The sequence below is a fragment of the Schistocerca gregaria genome, chromosome X (genome assembly GCF_023897955.1).
Source record: "Schistocerca gregaria isolate iqSchGreg1 chromosome X, iqSchGreg1.2, whole genome shotgun sequence".
Classification (NCBI taxonomy): domain Eukaryota; kingdom Metazoa; phylum Arthropoda; class Insecta; order Orthoptera; family Acrididae; genus Schistocerca; species Schistocerca gregaria.
This window is the reverse complement of record NC_064931.1, coordinates 517,876,854-517,896,772: the sequence shown is the minus strand read 5'-3', so window position 1 is coordinate 517,896,772 and position 19,919 is coordinate 517,876,854. Positions and strand designations below refer to the sequence as shown.

At 38.2% G+C, this 19,919-nt stretch overlaps 1 protein-coding gene across 1 annotated transcript in view; it reads right to left on the bottom strand.

The window, feature by feature from the left end:
* The window catches only part of LOC126298209 (hemicentin-1-like), a 748,827-nt gene that overhangs the window by 256,187 nt on the left and 472,721 nt on the right, over positions 1-19,919 (bottom strand). Inside the window, exon 34 of the mRNA XM_049989513.1 lies at positions 12,389-12,531. Coding sequence (XP_049845470.1) covers positions 12,389-12,531 — 143 coding nt within the window. The remainder of the gene's footprint in view (positions 1-12,388; positions 12,532-19,919) is intronic.

Here is a 19,919-nt window from a genome sequence, read left to right as displayed (position 1 = left end):
GAAGGAGAAGAAAATACTGTATGCAGATGACACGAGACAGTATTGAATAATGACCAGAATGTGGTACAGCTTGATAGATGGTCATACATATCTGCAAACACCACAACTCAGTGACTCCTGGAAAATGGACTTGTTATAAACTTAAAAAAGACTATGTATACAGTGTTCATAAATAAAAAGAAGACTAAGCACATGGATTTAGAGGTGGATGAAATGAGACTGGAAGAAGCAGAATCAAGTAGGTTCTTAGATATTACAGTTGATAACGAGTTGGAATGGAAGCAATATATTAACTCTGTCTGTAAGAAACTAAGCTTCATCATATTCATAATGAGACAGCTGTCATAGCACGCAGACAAACAGCTTCTGTGCACAGTACACCATGGACTATTTGAACCATACCAGGAATATCAAGTGATAGTGTGGGGAAACTCAAACATTCCAGAAATAAAAAGGATGTTCACATAAAAAAAGCAATCAGGATCACGCTAAGAAGAAAGACTTCTGAAACATGCAGAAACTACTTCAAAAAACCAGGCATCTCAACTTTTACATGCTTTTACATCTATGAAACTACAATATATGTCACAAAAGATAGTGCATAGTGGACAACAAATACTGTACACACCCACAACACGTACAGGAAAAATGGCATACGAAGAATACCCCACCAACTGTTAATGCTTTGGAAAGGACCCCAGTACTCAGGTATCAAATTACTAAGAAGTCTGCCTATAAGACTGTGTGACAATGCACTTGAGACTAAGTTTTCAAAGAATCTCAAAGATTATCTGGTGGTAAATGAATTTGACAGTATTGAAGAGTATTTATTACATTAAATTTATACATAATTATTACTTATAAATTATAAGTGATGCTAGAATGTGAGAAAAATGGTTAGGAAGTATGTGATAATGAATTTTACTATTTTTGACATTTTCTATATTACATGTACATTCACTGTTCACCATGTAATCCTATAGGATCAAATAAAATGCAATTCAGTTCAACATAGCTCATAAAATCCACCTCTGAGAGATGAGTACAATCATATAGGCCACTTAAGTGTATGATAAAAATATAGCAGTTACGAGTGCATATACACAGACAGACAATAGCCAATAATGTATTAAGGTCAACAGCTGTTAAATATGTAAAGTGACACAGCCATGTGATATCTTTAACTGAAAACCTAAGTATATTTCAAGATGGCCATGAGTGCAGAAGTGTATAACTCTAATACGAGAAAAAGTTACAGTTATGTGCTAAAAAAGGGATTTTGCAAGAACTTTAACATTGAAATAACAAATTTAAGAGAATGAGTTTCAGGTCTACAATTCTTAGTCAACACTTTAAGAAGCGAAATCATCATACTCAAGAATGGAAATCGGGAACTACGGTCGAAGAGCAAATCAAGTGAAGTGACACCTGACAAAAGGTACAAATCATCTGAGTGGAAAGAAGTGAGACACAAAGGTAGGCCTTTAGCTGGAAAAATAACAACAAAATTTGCAACAGCAGTTACATTTACAGATAAAAACAAATACGGCATTCTGCAGTCCAGTGATGGTGATAAAATAGTATAAATGATCCAGACCTTTCAAAAGACAATGTGCTTAAAATGAATAATCACTCTGAGAAAAATGATGATAAATGGGGAACACTGGGTAAAAAGAACAGTGTGTTTTTCTAACAGACAGCCATGGCAGGAATATATCTGGTATGTTTTGAGAAATAAATCGAGACATAGCAGTGACCAGTGTTGTCATACCTGGAGTGGGAACTAAACATGTATTAGACACTTGGATTCAAACAAAATCCACACAAGAAAATGACTTTGTCATATGCATAACGGGATCAAATGATGTTGCAAAAAATGAAGCAGATGTTTGCATAAACGTGCTTCAGAACTTTCTAGAAAAAAATAAATCAAGGAATACAGTTGTTGCTACAATGCCACATAGGTATGATCTTATCTATAGTTTGTGCATTAATAAAGAAATTCGAAGAACAAATATTAAAATAAAGAAACTGTGGTCTGAATATGCAAATTGTGCTGTGGTCGATATAAGTAAACTGCAACGTAACCTTCACACCAGACATGGGCACCACCTAAACTATTAAGGGAAAAAGTTTGTGTGTGAATGTGTCAACAAAATAATTAAAGAAAGACTCACATGGAATAAAACAATCTATGAAAGTAGCGGCTTGAGTAATACCTGGAATGTATAAAATTCAGTGAATCAGTAGGTAGTAAACCTCCTGTACTTGAACTAGGTGCTAAAAGCAACATTCAAATGAGAGAGTGTTCACAGACAATAAACAATAAACATAAATCTGTTACTGTGATGGAAATGAACATTCACTGCATTAGGAGTAAAGTATTACAATTACAACATAATACTCTGCAGTATTGAAAACGTTGATTTTATTTGTATCTCAGAACATTGGCTGACAGAAGATCAAGTACAATATTTTGTTCCTCAAGGGTATGCTGTTGGAGACATTATGTGTAGAAGCGAAAGAAAGAATGGAGGTGTTCTAACATTTGTTAAAGATACTATAATGTTTATCAAAATAGATGTTAGCTCTTACTGTGCAGAACTAGATGGAGAATTTAGCTATATAAGACTAAACGCAGAGAATACTATAATTGTTAGCTTATATAGATCACCAGGTGGAGATGTAAATTCATTTTTCAAAAGATTTGAGCTACTTATGAGGAAAATACTAAAATCTAAAATAAAACTAATTATCTATGGCGATTTCAACATTGAAATGGCCAACAGTGATGAACATGTTACTAGAACATTTTTTACTATCTTAAGATTACTAAATTTACAATGTAAAAATTACACACCAACACAGAATAATGCATGCTTAGATAATATTATAGTAATTTTTTTTAGAGATATTTATGATGTCAGATTTGCCAGTGGAGCCCTAGCTGATCATGAACCATTGATTTTAACATTCTGCTGTGATCAGTTGCCTAAATCAGACAAATCAGTCAGAACTAAGTCTAATGCCGCATGGATAAGAGGGCAGAAAAATGAATATATTAATTTATTTATTGACAGATTATCTGATGTTAACTCGGACTTTGTATACAACACACAACCTGAGAAGGGTGCTGGTAAAATAGTGTTTAACAACTTCCTGGAAATACTCACAGAGTTATGGTACTCCTGCTCACCATTAATCAAAAGTAGCCCTAAGCATAAACAGAAAAACAAACAGCTAAAATGGTATACAGATGAGCTAGCTCTCACTAGGGGGAAGATGCTCAGACTGTACAGAATATATAAAAATTCTTGTAAACAAGGACCTGAGCTAGATAATACTTCTTATAGAGCTTACATAAAATGTAAAAAAATTAACAAAGACAAACTGTCCTTGGCCAAGAAACAGGCATGTGAACATTACATTGAAAGTGCTCCCAACAAATGTAAAGCAGCATGGGACATCATCAACCAATATAATTCACAAGCCCACACACCAGATGCAGAAGAAGTAAATGATTACTTCCTAACCTCAGTGAGTGAGCTGAAAAACAAAATCAAGCAACATGACACTTGTGCACTAGATCATCTTGGTGCTGTGCCCCATAGGAGGTATACTTTCCACTGGAATGTTGTCACCCCAGAAGATATTATAAAAGCTGCGGCAAGGTTCACCAATTCCAAAAGTTATTGGTTCTCTAACAATGTAATGAAAAAAATAATACACTTTATCTGTCAACCTCTTTCTTTCATTTTTAATATGTGTTTAGAATCTGGAGTTTTCCCAGATGCACTCAAAGCTGCTAAAGTGATACCAGTCTTTAAAAAGGGAGATAAGCATCTACACCAAATCTATCAACCAGTTTCTTTTGTCCCAACTTTCTCTAATGTGAAATTGTTAACCAGGTGTTAATTGCATTTGAAAATAAGGATCTAGTATCGGTTGTGCTTTGTAATCTTCAACTGCATACCATTTAACACCCTACTTGCAAACCTGGAATTTTATAGCATACACAAACCATCTTTAGACGTAATTGAATCATACTTAAGTAACAGGAGACAGTTTGTATCAATTAAAAATAGATGCTCCTCCCTGAAGGCTGTTTGGACTGGAGTGCCTCAGGGCTTAGTCCTAGGTCCTTTTCTGTTCATCATTGCAATTAATGACTTACCTTACCATGTAGGAGCAAATTCAACTGTGTGTTATCGAAATGACACAACACTGCTCAATACACACCATGACACAACAGAACTACATCAGGCAACACAGGAAAAACTAGAACTAGTAATGAATTGGTTTTCTTCTAATGAACTCCTATGTAATCCTGATAAAACACAAGAAATAATTCTGGGTTTAACTAAAGCTGTTGAAAGGATCAGTAAAATTTTTAGGATTCCACATTGATTAAAAATTTAACTAGGAGGAATAGCAAGAGTGTGTTATCTCATCTGGAGACTGACAGATGTAGTCACTGATGAGTATCTAAAGGTGGGATATTTTGGCCTGTTTCAATAACACATTTCCTACAGCATATTGTTATGGGGACATTCTTGCTTTGTCACTGAAATACTGAAAATAAAAAAAATAAAAAAGTAATAAAAATAGTGGGCAAAGTTACGCCCAAGGAACACTGAATCTATACATCTACACAGCACTGCTTTATGTCAAATGCAACTTAAATGAGTTCAAGACCAGAGAGAACATACGTCCCAACAAGACCAGAGGCAAACTGGACTTCGACATACCAAGACACAGACTCACAAAGACTGCAAACTCACACAAAATAATGAGTTTAAAACTCTTCAATAAGCTTCCAGCATCTGCTTGGTCACTGACCAGTAATATTTTCAAATGTAAGATTTATGACTGGTTACTCAAACACCCATTTTATAAGATAAAAGAATATTTTGAAATAATCATTGACATTAGTATATAAGAATATTCCTTAAAGGAGTGGAATTAAATTGTAAAAAACTTTACTGTAAAGTTATTGTTAATTATATATTTAATGTTCAGACCTATTCCGCTGCAAGTGGTCAATGGTGAATAAACTGAACACTGAATACTGAATAATTCGTAAGGTGTGCTGAAGAGCTGTATAGGTGTTGGCAAATGTCAGCTTACTTAGTTCCTTAGTACAACATGAAAAAAATTGCTACCTAATATCAGAAATTGTGGAGCTCTGTCTTTCACACTTGAATATCAGTTTCCAATCTTTAGTCAACTGATCAACTGTAGGTAAAACTAATGGAGATGGATTTTTGTTAAGAAGTTTACAAGTCAGAAACTAAGAAGAAGGAAAAAAAGCAGTAATAACAGGATAACCACCACACATAAGGAAACTGGCTTGTCCCACATTGCTGAGATTCTCTTACACACACACACACACACACACACACACACACAAGTAATATGTATCAAATTGTGTGTACTAAGTGTGGCCTCAATTTTTAATATGTGGATCACACTTTGTCAGCAGATTGGAAACACAAAGCAAACAATAAAGAAGAGTCACAGTTTCCTTGGTTGCTGAGTTACTGTTTGCATTTCATGCATCTTAGTTATGTAGACAACAAGAGTTTTAAAAGTGTGACCGTTATACATTCAGTATCTATATGCACTGCCTAAGAAAGAAAGTGAAGTACCTAGGAAGGGAGGAGGAAATGGAATGAAACTTCACGTTTTCATGTTATTGCAGTGACTGAAAAATCGAGTCAAATTTACAAAGAAGTTGGCAGTATAAGCTCACTTATTGGCATGAATTCACATCCCCTCTGGCCTTGATGTATGCATTGGTTCAGTTGGGAAGTGTCCTATAAAGCCTTTGTATCCTCTCCTGACAAAAACTACCTCACAACTGTTGTAAATGTTCCTTTATCTCCTTGTTACTGGCACTAGTACACAGTTGACATCTGTGCTGGTTGCACACATGTTCTATTGAGGACAGATATGGGGATGTTGGTGGCTGTGGGAGTGCCTCAGCATTGCACATAAGTTCATAGAGACATGTGACATCTGAGGATGACCAATGGCCTGTTAAAAATGGCATCACAATACTGTCACATGAGAAATAACACAAGAGGTTGCAGGATGTCTGTGACATACCATTGTGCCATCAGAGTTCAGTGAATCATTACTAGTTGTGACACGAGGTCATACTCTATGGCCCTCATACTATGACACCACGATTAACACAGCTGCAGCTCTCTAAAACACCATAGCTGCCGACATTGGTCATCCGGGGCAGTGCAGAACTGTGATTCATTACTGAATACAGTACAATGCCATTCATTGGTAGTCCTTGCATCCTGGTCATGGCACCTCCACAAATGCAACCATTTATGTTAACAACTGCATATACGTGAGACCGTAATTCCACAGTCCAGCTGCTGCTAGTCTCCTACCAGTGGTGAGGGTTGACACAGAATGTTGCAGTGAATCCGTTACTTCTTCCCAGGTGTTAGGCATAGACATAAGGAGATACAATGTGCTTTATAGACAGTATGGTGATCTCCCCTTGTAATGGTAAGATATGGTCAACTGGAACCTTACTGACTAGTATGCCTGCCCTCACATTCTCACACAGTCCAACACTTGGCTACTATCACATCCAAATACACAAATCTGTATACTGTACAATTCAACCAGCTGTACAAATGGAGAATCACAATGAGGCTCCTTTCAAAGTCTGTCTGGTGCTGATAACATTGTTTCACATTAGTATGCAGCACCTCTTGCATTCTTCACAATGACCATTCAGTGTCTGACACTGTTCATGTCCCTTATATATGCTACCAGGCGTGATAACAATACTAAACTTGAACGACACTAATGCACTCTGATGGCTGTTCCACCTGTCACAGAGAATTTCAACTGTAATCATTTACACACGGTCAATGATGTACACTTGTATTAAGTTACATTGACAACTGACTGTGTCTTCTGGATGCTACAGGTTTTTTTTGTCAGGTAATTTCTTTACTAAAGTTATGAAACACAAACATTTTATACAAGGTCATTAAGTTCAAAATTAATAACCTGGCATAACAATTTTTTTATCTGCAATTGGAATACCTTCCTGCATCATTGTGGATTTTTGCTGTGTTTGATGGCTACTTTTTGTAGCTGTGCAGGTCTTCCAGAAGATGGTGTGTGACCTATCTATCTGTTAGGAATAAGATATGTGTAAAAAGTATGAGAGAATCAACAAGGAAATGACTCCAAGCTTCCATGCAAGATGCAGGTGGCCTTTTAAAGATCTTTATCATCTATAATACAAAAAGCTTATCAATGGAGCAAAATGCACCCATGTTCATTTATATTTCTATGTTTTATTTAGAAGAATTTACTTACTTTTGATGTGTGTGTCTCACATATCTAGCATCGCCCTATCCAAGAAAGTCATAAGCAAGAAATGTTATTTTGAAAGATACATATATTTATGTAAAAAATCAGTGTAGGACATACAAATTACTTTTGTCCACAGCAGTGTACCAAATGGACTAAATTCATGTTTCCTACAACTTCATAACTATGAGCTCACAGCTTTCATGACTAACTGCACAGTCAGCGAACTCCATGTTGCACTTACATTTGTTCATCACAGCTACTAGTGCAAATTAAATAATAAATTGTGGACAGCTGGATTAAACTACTAAAATCCAAGTCACTAACATGATATTCACATATCTTTTTGAATTCTGTATTGAGATCTGTAGTCTGGTATAAAATCCATTCACATGCTGATAGTAAATGTTGTCAGGGAAACTAGCTACCTAGGTGTATAGGAAATAACTTGAAGGTGTACTAAATTGGGCAAAGTAATTCAAATTCTGGTAATTCAGAAATTCTTGTTATTCACTTTTACATAACTGAGTGCTATTATGTATTTGGTGCTTGGTACTGATGGCTGCCCCCACAATTTTCAATATTTGTCATTTTCATATTGATACATTGTGTACTTATTATTTATCTAGTTCTCTTTTGAGGGTTCTGTATTATTTAACTTTATGTTGTGGGGAATCAACATGTTTCCTGATTTATTTGTGTGTATATACTGTGGTGTCAGATTACCTCAGATAATATTATACAGAAGGCAGGGAACATAAAACATTCCAGCTACAGGAGCTACATTATTATCATTATTATTACTGAAGGATAAGGCTGCACACTGTGCTCATAATGTGAAATGTGTATGAGAGGCAATAATGTATTGTGTAACTTTTCTAGAAAGTACCATTCTCAAGATTTAAAAACCAGTTCATTTCATTATTTTCTTGTTCCAGCATTACCCGCAGAAGTTTGTTGTTTATATCTTTGACACTTTCATGTATAACTTTGACAACTGACAAGGTGGAAAATGCCAAAAACAGTGTAGAAGCAGAGGAACACATAATAACACATATGAACAATATCTGAAAGCACTGCTGACATATGAGTATATGCTCTGTGCAACCACAACTAGTGCAGTGGGGTGATGAATTCACATATCAAAGTCTACTAGTTGGTTTCTCCTCCTCAGGCCTCATCATCCACACATGCATGAATCACACAGAACTGTACTATGTTAGGACAGTGATTTCACAATGCAGTGAAGCACATGTCATTACTCTGTGATTCATATTAATTACTCATCATATGCTATCATGTCAGTTTAGCATCATTTGGAAAATTTTCTTAATTTAGTGCAGTTTTTTGTTTATTTATTAATTTTTTAACAGTGATGTACAATAATCTAATTGAAAAAAGATTACCTGTAAGCTCATAAGCATGTGACAACTTAAAGTTATTTTTTCGCTTCACCAATTTGCTAGTAATTATAGAGTGGAGCTGCACTTTCAGTTAAATGATAATATAGTTCTAGAAATTAACATGGCTGACTGAACATTTTACTTGGTTTCAGACATAAAGTTGGATTATCATTAATTCTTGTACCAGTATTTCATCTTCATGGTAATCCTTGTGGAGCTTACAGTTGTACAAAGATGTAGTAAACAGACCTAAAAATAGCACAGTTTCAACTTTATAATTTAGGAGTAAGGGAGACAGCTCAGCAAATAGTAGCAGCATTACTGCTCACTGAATAGTAGCATCATCGAGTGGTGGACAGGCACACAGAACAGAATGAAAACTTACCAGCTCTCATAAAATTCCTTTATTGAGTCACAACATCAACAAAACCACACACACACACACACACACACACACACACACACACACACACACACACACACACCTGTGCAGCTATTTTGTGTTAGATTTGAAGTATGTGGACTAGTGCCTTGACAAGTAAATGAGTCAAAATTACACTTCTTTGAATTCCCTCTGTGTGCCTAGTGCTCTTATGTAACCACATTGCACACAATATATACACTCCTGGAAATGGAAAAAAGAACACATTGACACCGGTGTGTCAGACCCACCATACTTGCTCTGGACACTGCGAGAGGGCTGTACAAGCAATGATCACACACACGGCCCAGCGGACACACCATGAACCGCGGTGTTGGCCGTCGAATGGCGCTAGCTGCGCAGAATTTGTGCACCGCCGCTGTCAGTGTCAGCCAGTTTGCCGTGGCATACAGAGCTCCATCGCAGTCTTTAACACTGGTAGCATGCCGCGACAGCGTGGACGTGAACCGTATGTGCAGTTGACGGACTTTGAGCGAGGGCATATAGTGGGCATGCGGGAGGCCGCGTGGACATACCGCCGAATTGCTCAACACGAGGGGCGTGCGGTCTCCACAGTACATCGATGTTGTTGCCAGTGGTCGGCGGAAGGTGCATGTGCCCGTCGACTTGGGACCGGACCACAGCGACGCACGGGTGCACGCCAAGACCGTAGGATCCAACGCAGTGCCGTAGGGGACCGCACCACCACTTCCCAGCAAATTAGGGACACTTTTGCTCCTGGGGTATCGGCGAGGACCATTCGCAACCGTCTCCCTGAAGCTGGGCTATGGTCCCGCACACCGTTAGGCCGTCTTCCGCTCACGCCCCAACATCGTGCAACCCGCCTCCAGTGGTGTCGCGACAGGCGTGAATGGAGGGACGAATGGAGACATGTCGTCTTCAGCGATGAGAGTCGCTTCTGCCTTGGTGCCAATGATGGTTGTATGCGTGTTTGGCGCCGTGCAGGTGAGCGCCACAATCAGGACTGCATACGACCAAGGCACACAGGGCCAACACCCAGCATCATGGTGTGGGGAGCGATCTCCTACACTGGCCGTACACCTCTGGTGATCGTCGAGGGGACACTGAATAGTGCACGGTACATCCAAACCGTCATCGAACCCATCGTTCTAACATTCCTAGACCGGCAAAGGGAACTTGCTGTTCCAACAGGACCATGCACGTCCGCATGTATCCCGTGCCACCCAACGTGCTCTAGAAGGTGTAAGTCAACTACCCTGGCCAGCATGATCTCCGGATCTGTCCCCCATTGAGCATGTTTGGGACTGGATGAAGCGTCGTCTCACGTGGTCTGCACGTCCAACACGAACGCTGGTCCAACTGAGGCGCCAGGTGGAAATGGCATGGCAAGCTGTTCCACAGGACTACATCCAGCATCTCTACTAGTGCCGACATTGTGCATGCTCTGTTGCCTGTGTCTGTGTGCCTGTGGTTCTGTCAGTGTGATCATGTGATGTATCTGACCCCAGGAATGTGTCAATAAAGTTTCCCCTTCTTGGGACAATGAATTCACGGTGTTCTTATTTCAATTTCCAGGAGTTCTTTGCCACACACTGTCAGGTGGCTTGCAGAGTATGGATGTAGATTATAAAAAATGAGATTATGCACATTATTGTTGGATTATAGCTTCTTACAGATTGGAATCTTTGAAAAACCCAAAACATATTAGTCCAAAATGTATATCTGTTTATGTTCATTTTAAAGCAAACGTGAGATAAGTTCTCTTCAGATATTTTCATTTTCTTCTTAGGTTTACAGTTGGATAATGTCACTAACAGTGAATAATATTTAGCCAGACAGCTTTTCAAGTTCCATTGAATACAGCAAAAACAAAGATAAACAACATGTATGTACTAAATATAACAAATTAAATGATAATTCATCTTGTACACAAATGTTTAAGGAAATGCAAAACATTAAAACAACTTATCACACAAAATTCTCTTAATATTATTCTCAAATATAGGTAATGCAGTATTTCGGAATGTGTAGGCACACATTCCAAATTATCGGAGAGTTAATGATTCACTAATATCGATAAAATTATTAACACCTAAATGTTGCTCACATATAGGTAAAAATTTTGATCCAAAATATTATGCAACATATTTTGTATAATTTCTGTTGTTTTTCTCTTTCTTCTAAAATACAATTGAAAGGTTGCCTGTATGATTTTAAATGAAACATCCAGTTTTACACAACTGATATCGTACAATGATCCCATATGCTGAATGACTGTTGAAATATTTAAGAATTGTGTAGAGTGGCTTGGTGTCCAAGTGAGCAGCATCAACCGATAATATTAAACAGTTGAGATTACAATTTTTATTGACTCTTGATGAATTTTGGTTTACACCATGATCAGGTACAGTGACAGTATTGGAGCTATGACTGAGTCTTCCTTTTTAGTGTCCCTCAACTCTAAGGGGGCACTAAAGGAGTAAAGTAAAATCTCTGACACATTTATTTCTCCTTCTAGGCGTATCCCATTTTCAATATATGGTATATGTAAAATGCTATTTCAGTACTTATGGCTCTGGCATGCACTTTACAAAGCCAGATGGCCTCCCGGACATCACAGTGTTGCCCTCAGTTGAATGAAATAATGTCGTATAAGCCATGGAATCATGAATTATATAAAATTTTGCCATACATGAAAGTATTTAAATAATTTGATTTGGTGTTTTTAACCAAAGATAGGGAACCAGTCCAGATTTTTGCTGAATAAATGAGCTTGTAGCCCATCTCTAACTAGCTCATCACTGACAGGACATTAAATCTTTGTCTTCTCCTTTCTTCTTCTCTATTTTGCAAAAATATGGCAATATTCAAAATTCAGCAACAGAAAACTATATTTCTTTGAATTCTTGTTTGTTAATCAAGGTATCCCACTAGCAATAGGAGACATTGTCAGTAGCACATCTATGAGCCACTTAACAACAATGTTCTGTTAAGTGCTTTTGGGTAGGCATCACAGCCTCAGTAAATTTGAATAATGTCATTGTTTCCACCAGGATGAGTGTGCAATGTCATTTCTCAAATTATTTTCTTAAATTGAATCTTGTTTCATGGGCAACAAATCACCTTTTGCTTAAAGATCCTAATGTATGCTGAAGTTCATTTTTGTATTGGTGCTTTCATTTTAGTTTTGTTACAAAAATTTATATCAAAAGCAATATGAATATTATCTTACCTATAATTGTCACATTGAAATGTTTTTTTGTGGAACCGGCATCATTAATGACTTCACAAATATAATGTCCTCCATCCTCTGACTGTACATTTGAGATTTCCAGAATCTTAAAGTCAGGTGACAAAATTACATTGTCTTTTTGACTGTAACAGGAAAATGACAGCTGATAAATTGTAATTTAAAAGCATCCCATTACAAAAATGGAGAAGTATTTAAACAATAAGTTGTTATCTTTTAATCACTGCTGAATATTAGTGCTCACTAAACAGAAGTGAAAATGGAAACTGACTGGTAACCTGAAGTTGGGTATACAGGGAGATTTCTTGGCAAGAAAACTGTATATGAGCATATATGCAGTAACTTGTTCTCAAAATTATACAGACTCATTTACGTTTAAAACAACAGTATGTTCAGTGTAAGTAAATAATTCAGTAAGTAAGAAGTACAACAAGAAGAACTGTTACAGTAATAATGATAATGCATTTAAGTGGAACAGTCACAAGCAGATTTGAAAACACCACCATTAAACATAATATGAGGAATGAGCCCAATGCGGGAGCAGAATGAGGAAAGAGTTAGGTAAGTTTTTCTGCAGCACTATGCATTTCTTTGTGTTGCTGTGTTTTTAATTACTGCATAATGCTGCAGAAAAACTAAAAACTAGACCAAAATTATCAGTGTCTAATGCAGAAACACAACGATGTGCTAGCAGGTGGCATCTCCTGATACAAGCAAGAAATCAACTGAAAATCACCGTAAGTGGAAATCAACTTATTCTTATTGAACAATCTAAAAGCAAATAAAAATGTTAATAACTTAATTACAGACCACTGATGAAGGAAAAATATGCATTTTATACTTGCATCGACACAATAAATACACCCTCCATTTGGGAGCTTATCAGTCGAATCAGGATTGTCAGTTAATGCCACTCTTGTGGACCTCAGCAACGTATTTGACTCGGTCAGTCACAGAATACTACTAGAAAAACTGCACTGCTATGGTAGTATAGTTTCAGAACTATCTCTGATCAGATCCTATCTGAGCGACGGAAAACAAATTGTGCATTTTAACAATATGAGGTCAAATGTCTTGAATATCATGCAGGGTGTACCACAAGGCTCCGTGTTTGGACCTTTACTTTTTATAATACACTCCTGGAAATTGAAATAAGAACACCGTGAATTCATTGTCCCAGGAAGGGGAAACTTTATTGACACATTCCTGGAGTCAGATACATCACATGATCACACTGACAGAACCACAGGCACATAGACACAGGCAACAGAGCATGCACAATGTCGGCACTAGTACAGTGTATATCCACCTTTCGCAGCAATGCAGGCTGCTATTCTCCCATGGAGACGATCGTAGAGATGCTGGGTGTAGTCCTGTGGAACGGCTTGCCATGCCATTTCCACCTGGCGCCTCAGTTGGACCAGCGTTCGAGTTGGATGTGCAGAGCGCGTGAGACGACGCTTCATCCAGTCCCAAACATGCTCAGTGGGGCAAAGATCTGGAGATCATGCTGGCCAGGGTAGTTGACTTACACCTTCTAGAGCACGTTGGGTGGCACGGGATACATGCGGACGTGCATTGTCCTGTTGGAACAGCAAGTTCCCTTGCCGGTCTAGGAATGGTAGAACGATGGGTTCGATGACGGTTTGGATGTACCGTGCACTATTCAGTGTCCCCTCGACGATCACCAGAGGTGTATGGCCAGTGTAGGAGATCGCTCCCCACACCATGATGCCGGGTGTTGGCCCTGTGTGCCTTGGTCGTATGCAATTCTGATTGTGGCGCTCACCTGCACGGCGCCAAACACGCATACGACCATCATTGGCACCAAGGCAGAAGCGACTCTCATCGCTGAAGACGACACGTCTCCATTCGTCCCTCCATTCACGCCTGTCGCGACACCACTGGAGGCGGGCTGCACGATGTAGGGGCGTGAGCGGAAGACGGCCTAACGGTGTGCGGGACCATAGCCCAGCTTCATGGAGACGGTTGCGAATGGTCCTCGCCGATACCCCAGGAGCAACAGTATCCCTAATTTGCTGGGAAGTGGTGGTGCGGTCCTCTACGGCACTGCGTACGATCCTACGATCTTGGCGTGCATCCGTGCGTCGCTGCGGTCCGGTCCCAGGTCGATGGGCACGTGCACCTTCCGCTGACCACTGGCGACAACATCGATGTACTGTGGAGACCTCACGCCCCTCGTGGTGAGCAATTCGGCGGTACGTCCACCCGGCCTCCCGTATGCCCACTATACGCCCTCGCTCAAAGTCCGTCAATTGCACATACGGTTCACGTCCACGCTGTCGCGGCATGCTACCAGTGTTAAAGACTGCGATGGAGCTCCGTATGCCATGGCAAACTGGCTGACACTGACGGAGGCGGTGCACAAATGCTGCGCAGCTAGCTCCATTCGACGGCCAACACCACGGTTCCTTGTGTGTCCGCTGTGCCGTGCGTGTGATCATTGCTTGTACAGCCCTCTCGCAGTGTCCGGAGCAAGTATGGTGGGTCTGACACACCGGTGTCAATGTGTTCTTTTTTCCATTTCCAGGAGTGTGTATGTAAATGACTTGCCCAGCACCATGTTATGTAAATCCACACTCTATGCAGATGATACAACTTTTGTTGCTGCAGGGGAAGATTTAGGAAAATCAAATGAGAAAAGTGAGGCTCATCTCAGAGCAGCCATCAAGTGGTTCCAACTCAATGACTTGCATATAAATCATGATAAAACTGTAAATATTCTCTTTAGCTTGTGTGTTAAGAGTGATAAGATTGATTGTGTGTCAGCTAAACTACTTGGGATCAATCTTGACTCAAAATTAATGTGGAAGAGTCATACCGGTTATATTTGCACTAAGTTAGCCCGTTTGACATATTTGTTAGGTAAACTAAGGTCATGTGTTAGTGATAAGTGATTACTCCATGCATACTATGCCTTTTTCCACACCCCTTTAACATATGCCACTTTGTTGTGGGGAAACTCACCCAGAGCAAAACAAGTTTTCATTTGGCAACAGAAGGCAGTCAGATGCATCCATGAAGTTAGAAAAGGCAGAGCGCTTTATACAGGATACACAGTTATATTGTTGCTTTCGGCTTCATCAAAGAAAACATTGCCAATGGGACTACTACTGTCTTTACCCACCTATGTTTCAAAGTTAATTACTAAGACCAATCTTTAGGATCCAAGCGAGGATTTCAGATGATTTTTCCTATCAGAATCCTTAGAAAAAATCTGCTTTGAAATCACCACAGACTATTAATTGCTTATTATTGAGAGATAGCTTAGCAAGAAATCCATATAATTCATAAACAGTTCAGAATTTCTTAGTGAATTAAAAGAAAACTATTTTCAGTAGTAATCCACAACTACACACTTTAGTGTGCAGATCTTTTCAACATTTACTTGTTTCAGTGGTTTTGAACCAGTGCCCTGTCTTAATATATGCAACAACTCTTCCTTTTCCCTTATTATTCCTACATTGGTAAGACACTAAAGTGTAATCTTTCATATTCAACTTCTCTAACCCTGCATTTATGTGGTGTTCAGACAGGCAAAGGATGAAACTTTCTGTCAGTATGGAACTGGGTGCCAGACTGAGACTTGAAGTCAGGACCTTTGCTTTCCATGGGCAAGTGCGGTACCAACTGAGCTACCCAAGCATGACTCATGACATGCTCACAGACCCATTTCCACCAGCATAGTTCTAGAAATGCAGAAACAATCAGCAGCAGGCCTTTTGGTCATTTCACTATCCAAAACGCTTCAAACCACCGCTACGGTCGAGGTTCGAATCCTGCCTCGGGCATGGATGTGTGTGATGTCCTTAGGTTAGTTAGGTTGAAGTAGTTCTAAGTTCTAGGGGACTGATGACTGCAGATGTTAAGTCCCATAGTGCTCAGAGCCATTTGGACGGCTCAGTTTGATCACCACAAACAGTCTCCTTCTTCAACCACGGTATCATTGCCTTAAAAAAATGCAGGAACTGGTTTTGACGAGTGGAATTTCATTCATATGATGAAATGTACATTAGACTATTTGTATATTAATTCTAGTGTGATAATATTAATTGTTACCTTTAACATTAGAAACCAATGCTAAAAATTACACCATTCACCAACTTTGACACATAAAAACAAATCAAATTTAGTTGTGACACTAATCATCAACATCTGAATTCTAGGAATTGGTGGACTGATGTCTGTACCTTATTAAATTAGATTAGTTTTTCATTCCATAGATCCGTGCTGATGAGATCCTCGTGGATGTGGAACATGTCATTTTTTTTAAGCTGAAATAACAATACTAATAGTATGAATATAAACAATACATAATTTGTTTCTATTAAAAAATTCATCAATGGAGTAGAAGGAGTTGGCCACTAGTAAGTATTTCAGGCTCCTTTTAAACTGATCTTTATTTGTAACTAAATTTTTTATGTTTGCTGGCAAATTATTGAAGATCAGTGTTCCTCAGTAGTGGAACCTTTTTTGAACTAAAGTAAGTGCTTTTAAGTCTTTGTGCAGATCATTTTTGTTCCTGGTATTGTATATATGAACTGAGCTGTTTGTTGGAAAAAGAGATATAATATTTAGGACAAATTTCATTAAGGAGTAAATATACTGAGAGGCAGTAGTTAATATACCCAGTTCTTTGAAGAGTCTTCTACAGGACGTCCATGAATTCACTCTACAAAATAACATGTATTACACGCTTCTGGACTCTGAAAACTTTTGTTTGACTTCAAGAGTTTCCCCAAAATATTATACCATATGACATTATGGAATGAAAGTAGGTGAAGTATGCAAGCTTTTTCATTTTTATGTCGCCTGTATCAGCTAACACTTGAATTGCAAATACAGATTTGTTAAGGCATTTCTGCAGTTCTGTGGTGTGCTCCTCCCAACTGAATTTATTATCAAGTTGTAATTCCATGAATTTCAGACTGTCAACATATTCTATCTACTCTTCTTCATACTTTATGCATATGCTGGGTGGAAACCTCTAACAGGTTCTGAATTGTATGTAGTGAGTGTTTTCGAAGTTTAATGTCAGTGAGTTGGCTTTAAACCACTTATTAATATCCATGGAACTAGCAGATCTTTCCAGAACTACACTCGACATACTATTTATAGTAATACTTGTGCCAACTGCAAACAAAAAGAACTCTGCTTCTGGCAGTGTAACTAATGAGAGATCATTAATGTACACAATAAAAACCAGTGGCCCTAAGATGGATCCTTGTGGGACAACACATGTAATTTCTTCCCATTCTGATGATGATTGGTGACTTAATTCAATAGTCCCTTGCACTGAGCACTGTATGCGTCTGCTGTTTTATGGCCAACCCAAGAAACACCATGTGACCCATGCTACTGGCCAGCTGATACTAACCAACATTCCCTACCTTAAAAGATACATAAATGAGTGATTGCTGGTGAATTTGAGAGTTTTCATATAGTATGAAGTGTGTTATGAATAACAGAAGAACCGCACAAAATGCTTAAGAAGGCCAACAAAAGTAAGGTTAGCCTCTTTCATTGGAACATTAGAGGATCAGGAGGACATTAAAGAGTTTCCTATCTGTTTGGAAAATTTCTTCAGTTGTTCATAACAGGTTGCCTGAATCTTAATTCTAATCTAAAAAAGACCCCTCTCACTCCGGTAACCATAGAAATCTCACTTTGTGCTATGGTTACCATCTGGACATTTTCTGCATATCCCCATTAGCACTTTTGGAAAGAAGTTTCATTGTCTGTTTGTCACAATTCACACTACATGAAAACTCTCAAATTCAACAGCAATCAATCATTTATATATCTGTTAAGGTAGGGAGTGTTGGTTTGTATCAACTGCCAGGTAGAATGGACCACCTGTTGTTTCTTGAGTTTGCCATGAAACAGCAGTTACATATAGTACTCAGAATAAGGTAAAGGCATCAGATCACCAATTTCTAGAACTTAGTTGATTTAGATGTCAAATTTGTGTCACAACTAAATTTGATTTGTTTTTATGTGTCGAAGTTGGTGAATGTTCTAATTTTCTGCATTGATTTCTAATGTTAAAGGTAACAAGGGATACTGTCACACTAGTATTAGAATACAAGTAGTCTATATGAATGAAATTCCACTCACTGAAGCCAGTTACTGCCTCTTTTTTTTTTTTTTTTTTTTTTAACGGGATGAAGAGATTTTTCAAATGAACGTTTGAAGAAAATTATTAAGAAGTGTGAGATTTAGGTTCCAGGTTGTTATTAGTTAATGTTTGTTTTCAAAAGCGGTTTTGCAGTTTGGGAGAAAATTTAAAAGTGCCTCACCGATTTGACAGATATAAGAAACTGGCAGGTAGAGATTTTGAGCAAAACCTTATGACGAAGCACCCAGAACTGTCTTCTAGAGAAACTCAGTCTACAAATGGACTGTGTTGTGTCAGGTTCAATGTACTACAAGTTGAAAGGCAATTTAACCAACTGTTTTCTTCTTTTCTTGTACTTTTGATATACAAACAGATTGATTTATTTGTGAACCACAAACACAGCTTTTTCATTCAGAAACCTATATTTTGTTGCATGGCCCATACTATATGACTCTTTCCATAAGCACAATGTTGCAGTGCCTGTGTTATTCTGAATTATGATGTAATCCATGCACGGTTGACAAAATATGGAAGTTTGGGTTAGGCCATGAGATGTGTATGTATAGCGAAACAACAAGCCAAGTGCTTGACAACAAGCAGGAAATCCAGGTTCAAGTCTCAGTCTGGCACAAATTGTCATTTTTGTCATTCCATTCTACAGCTGATGGTTATTCGTCTCGGCAACTGTGAATAGATGTAATGTGTCTTTTCTTATCTTTCCAAATTGAAAGTCTAAGAAAATCTTTTCTTACTGTGTGTCAATTTGGTTAGAATTTTTTTCATCATTTACATCAGAGCAAATGTTCAAGTAATGTTTTATGTAGTTGTATCTTATTATAAAACAACAGCAAAAATTTCATCCAGTTTTGGGTTAAGTGGCCCATACTAGCTGCTGTTCACCTTTACATCGAGATATGAAGAACAGCTTAAGAGCATAACTGAAAAGAAGCATACTTCTTCAGGGTTAAAAATTTCTACCAAGTGCGGAAGATGCTAACTTCTAGTTCATGAAAGTATCAGTAATTCCCTGTATGTATCAGTAATATAATACAAACCACCTATCATTAACAACAGCATTTAGTCTAAGAAACACATTAAAATATGCAGGCAAATGCATCTATGAGGTAATGTACATCTTGACCAGGTCAATATGCCTAATAGTGACTTATAAGAATGAGACCTAAGAATACTGTATCAGTTCAATTCAATTCAGTTTTATTTGTCCATAAGATCATGATATAGAATATATCAATGTTATGAAGTGTTAGTGGGTGATTTATGGAATGATAAGGAATACAATTGCAGAAAATAGGTGACACAATTTTCCAACTATTTTCACAGGCAAAGTAAATCTATGCTGACACACAGTAACTG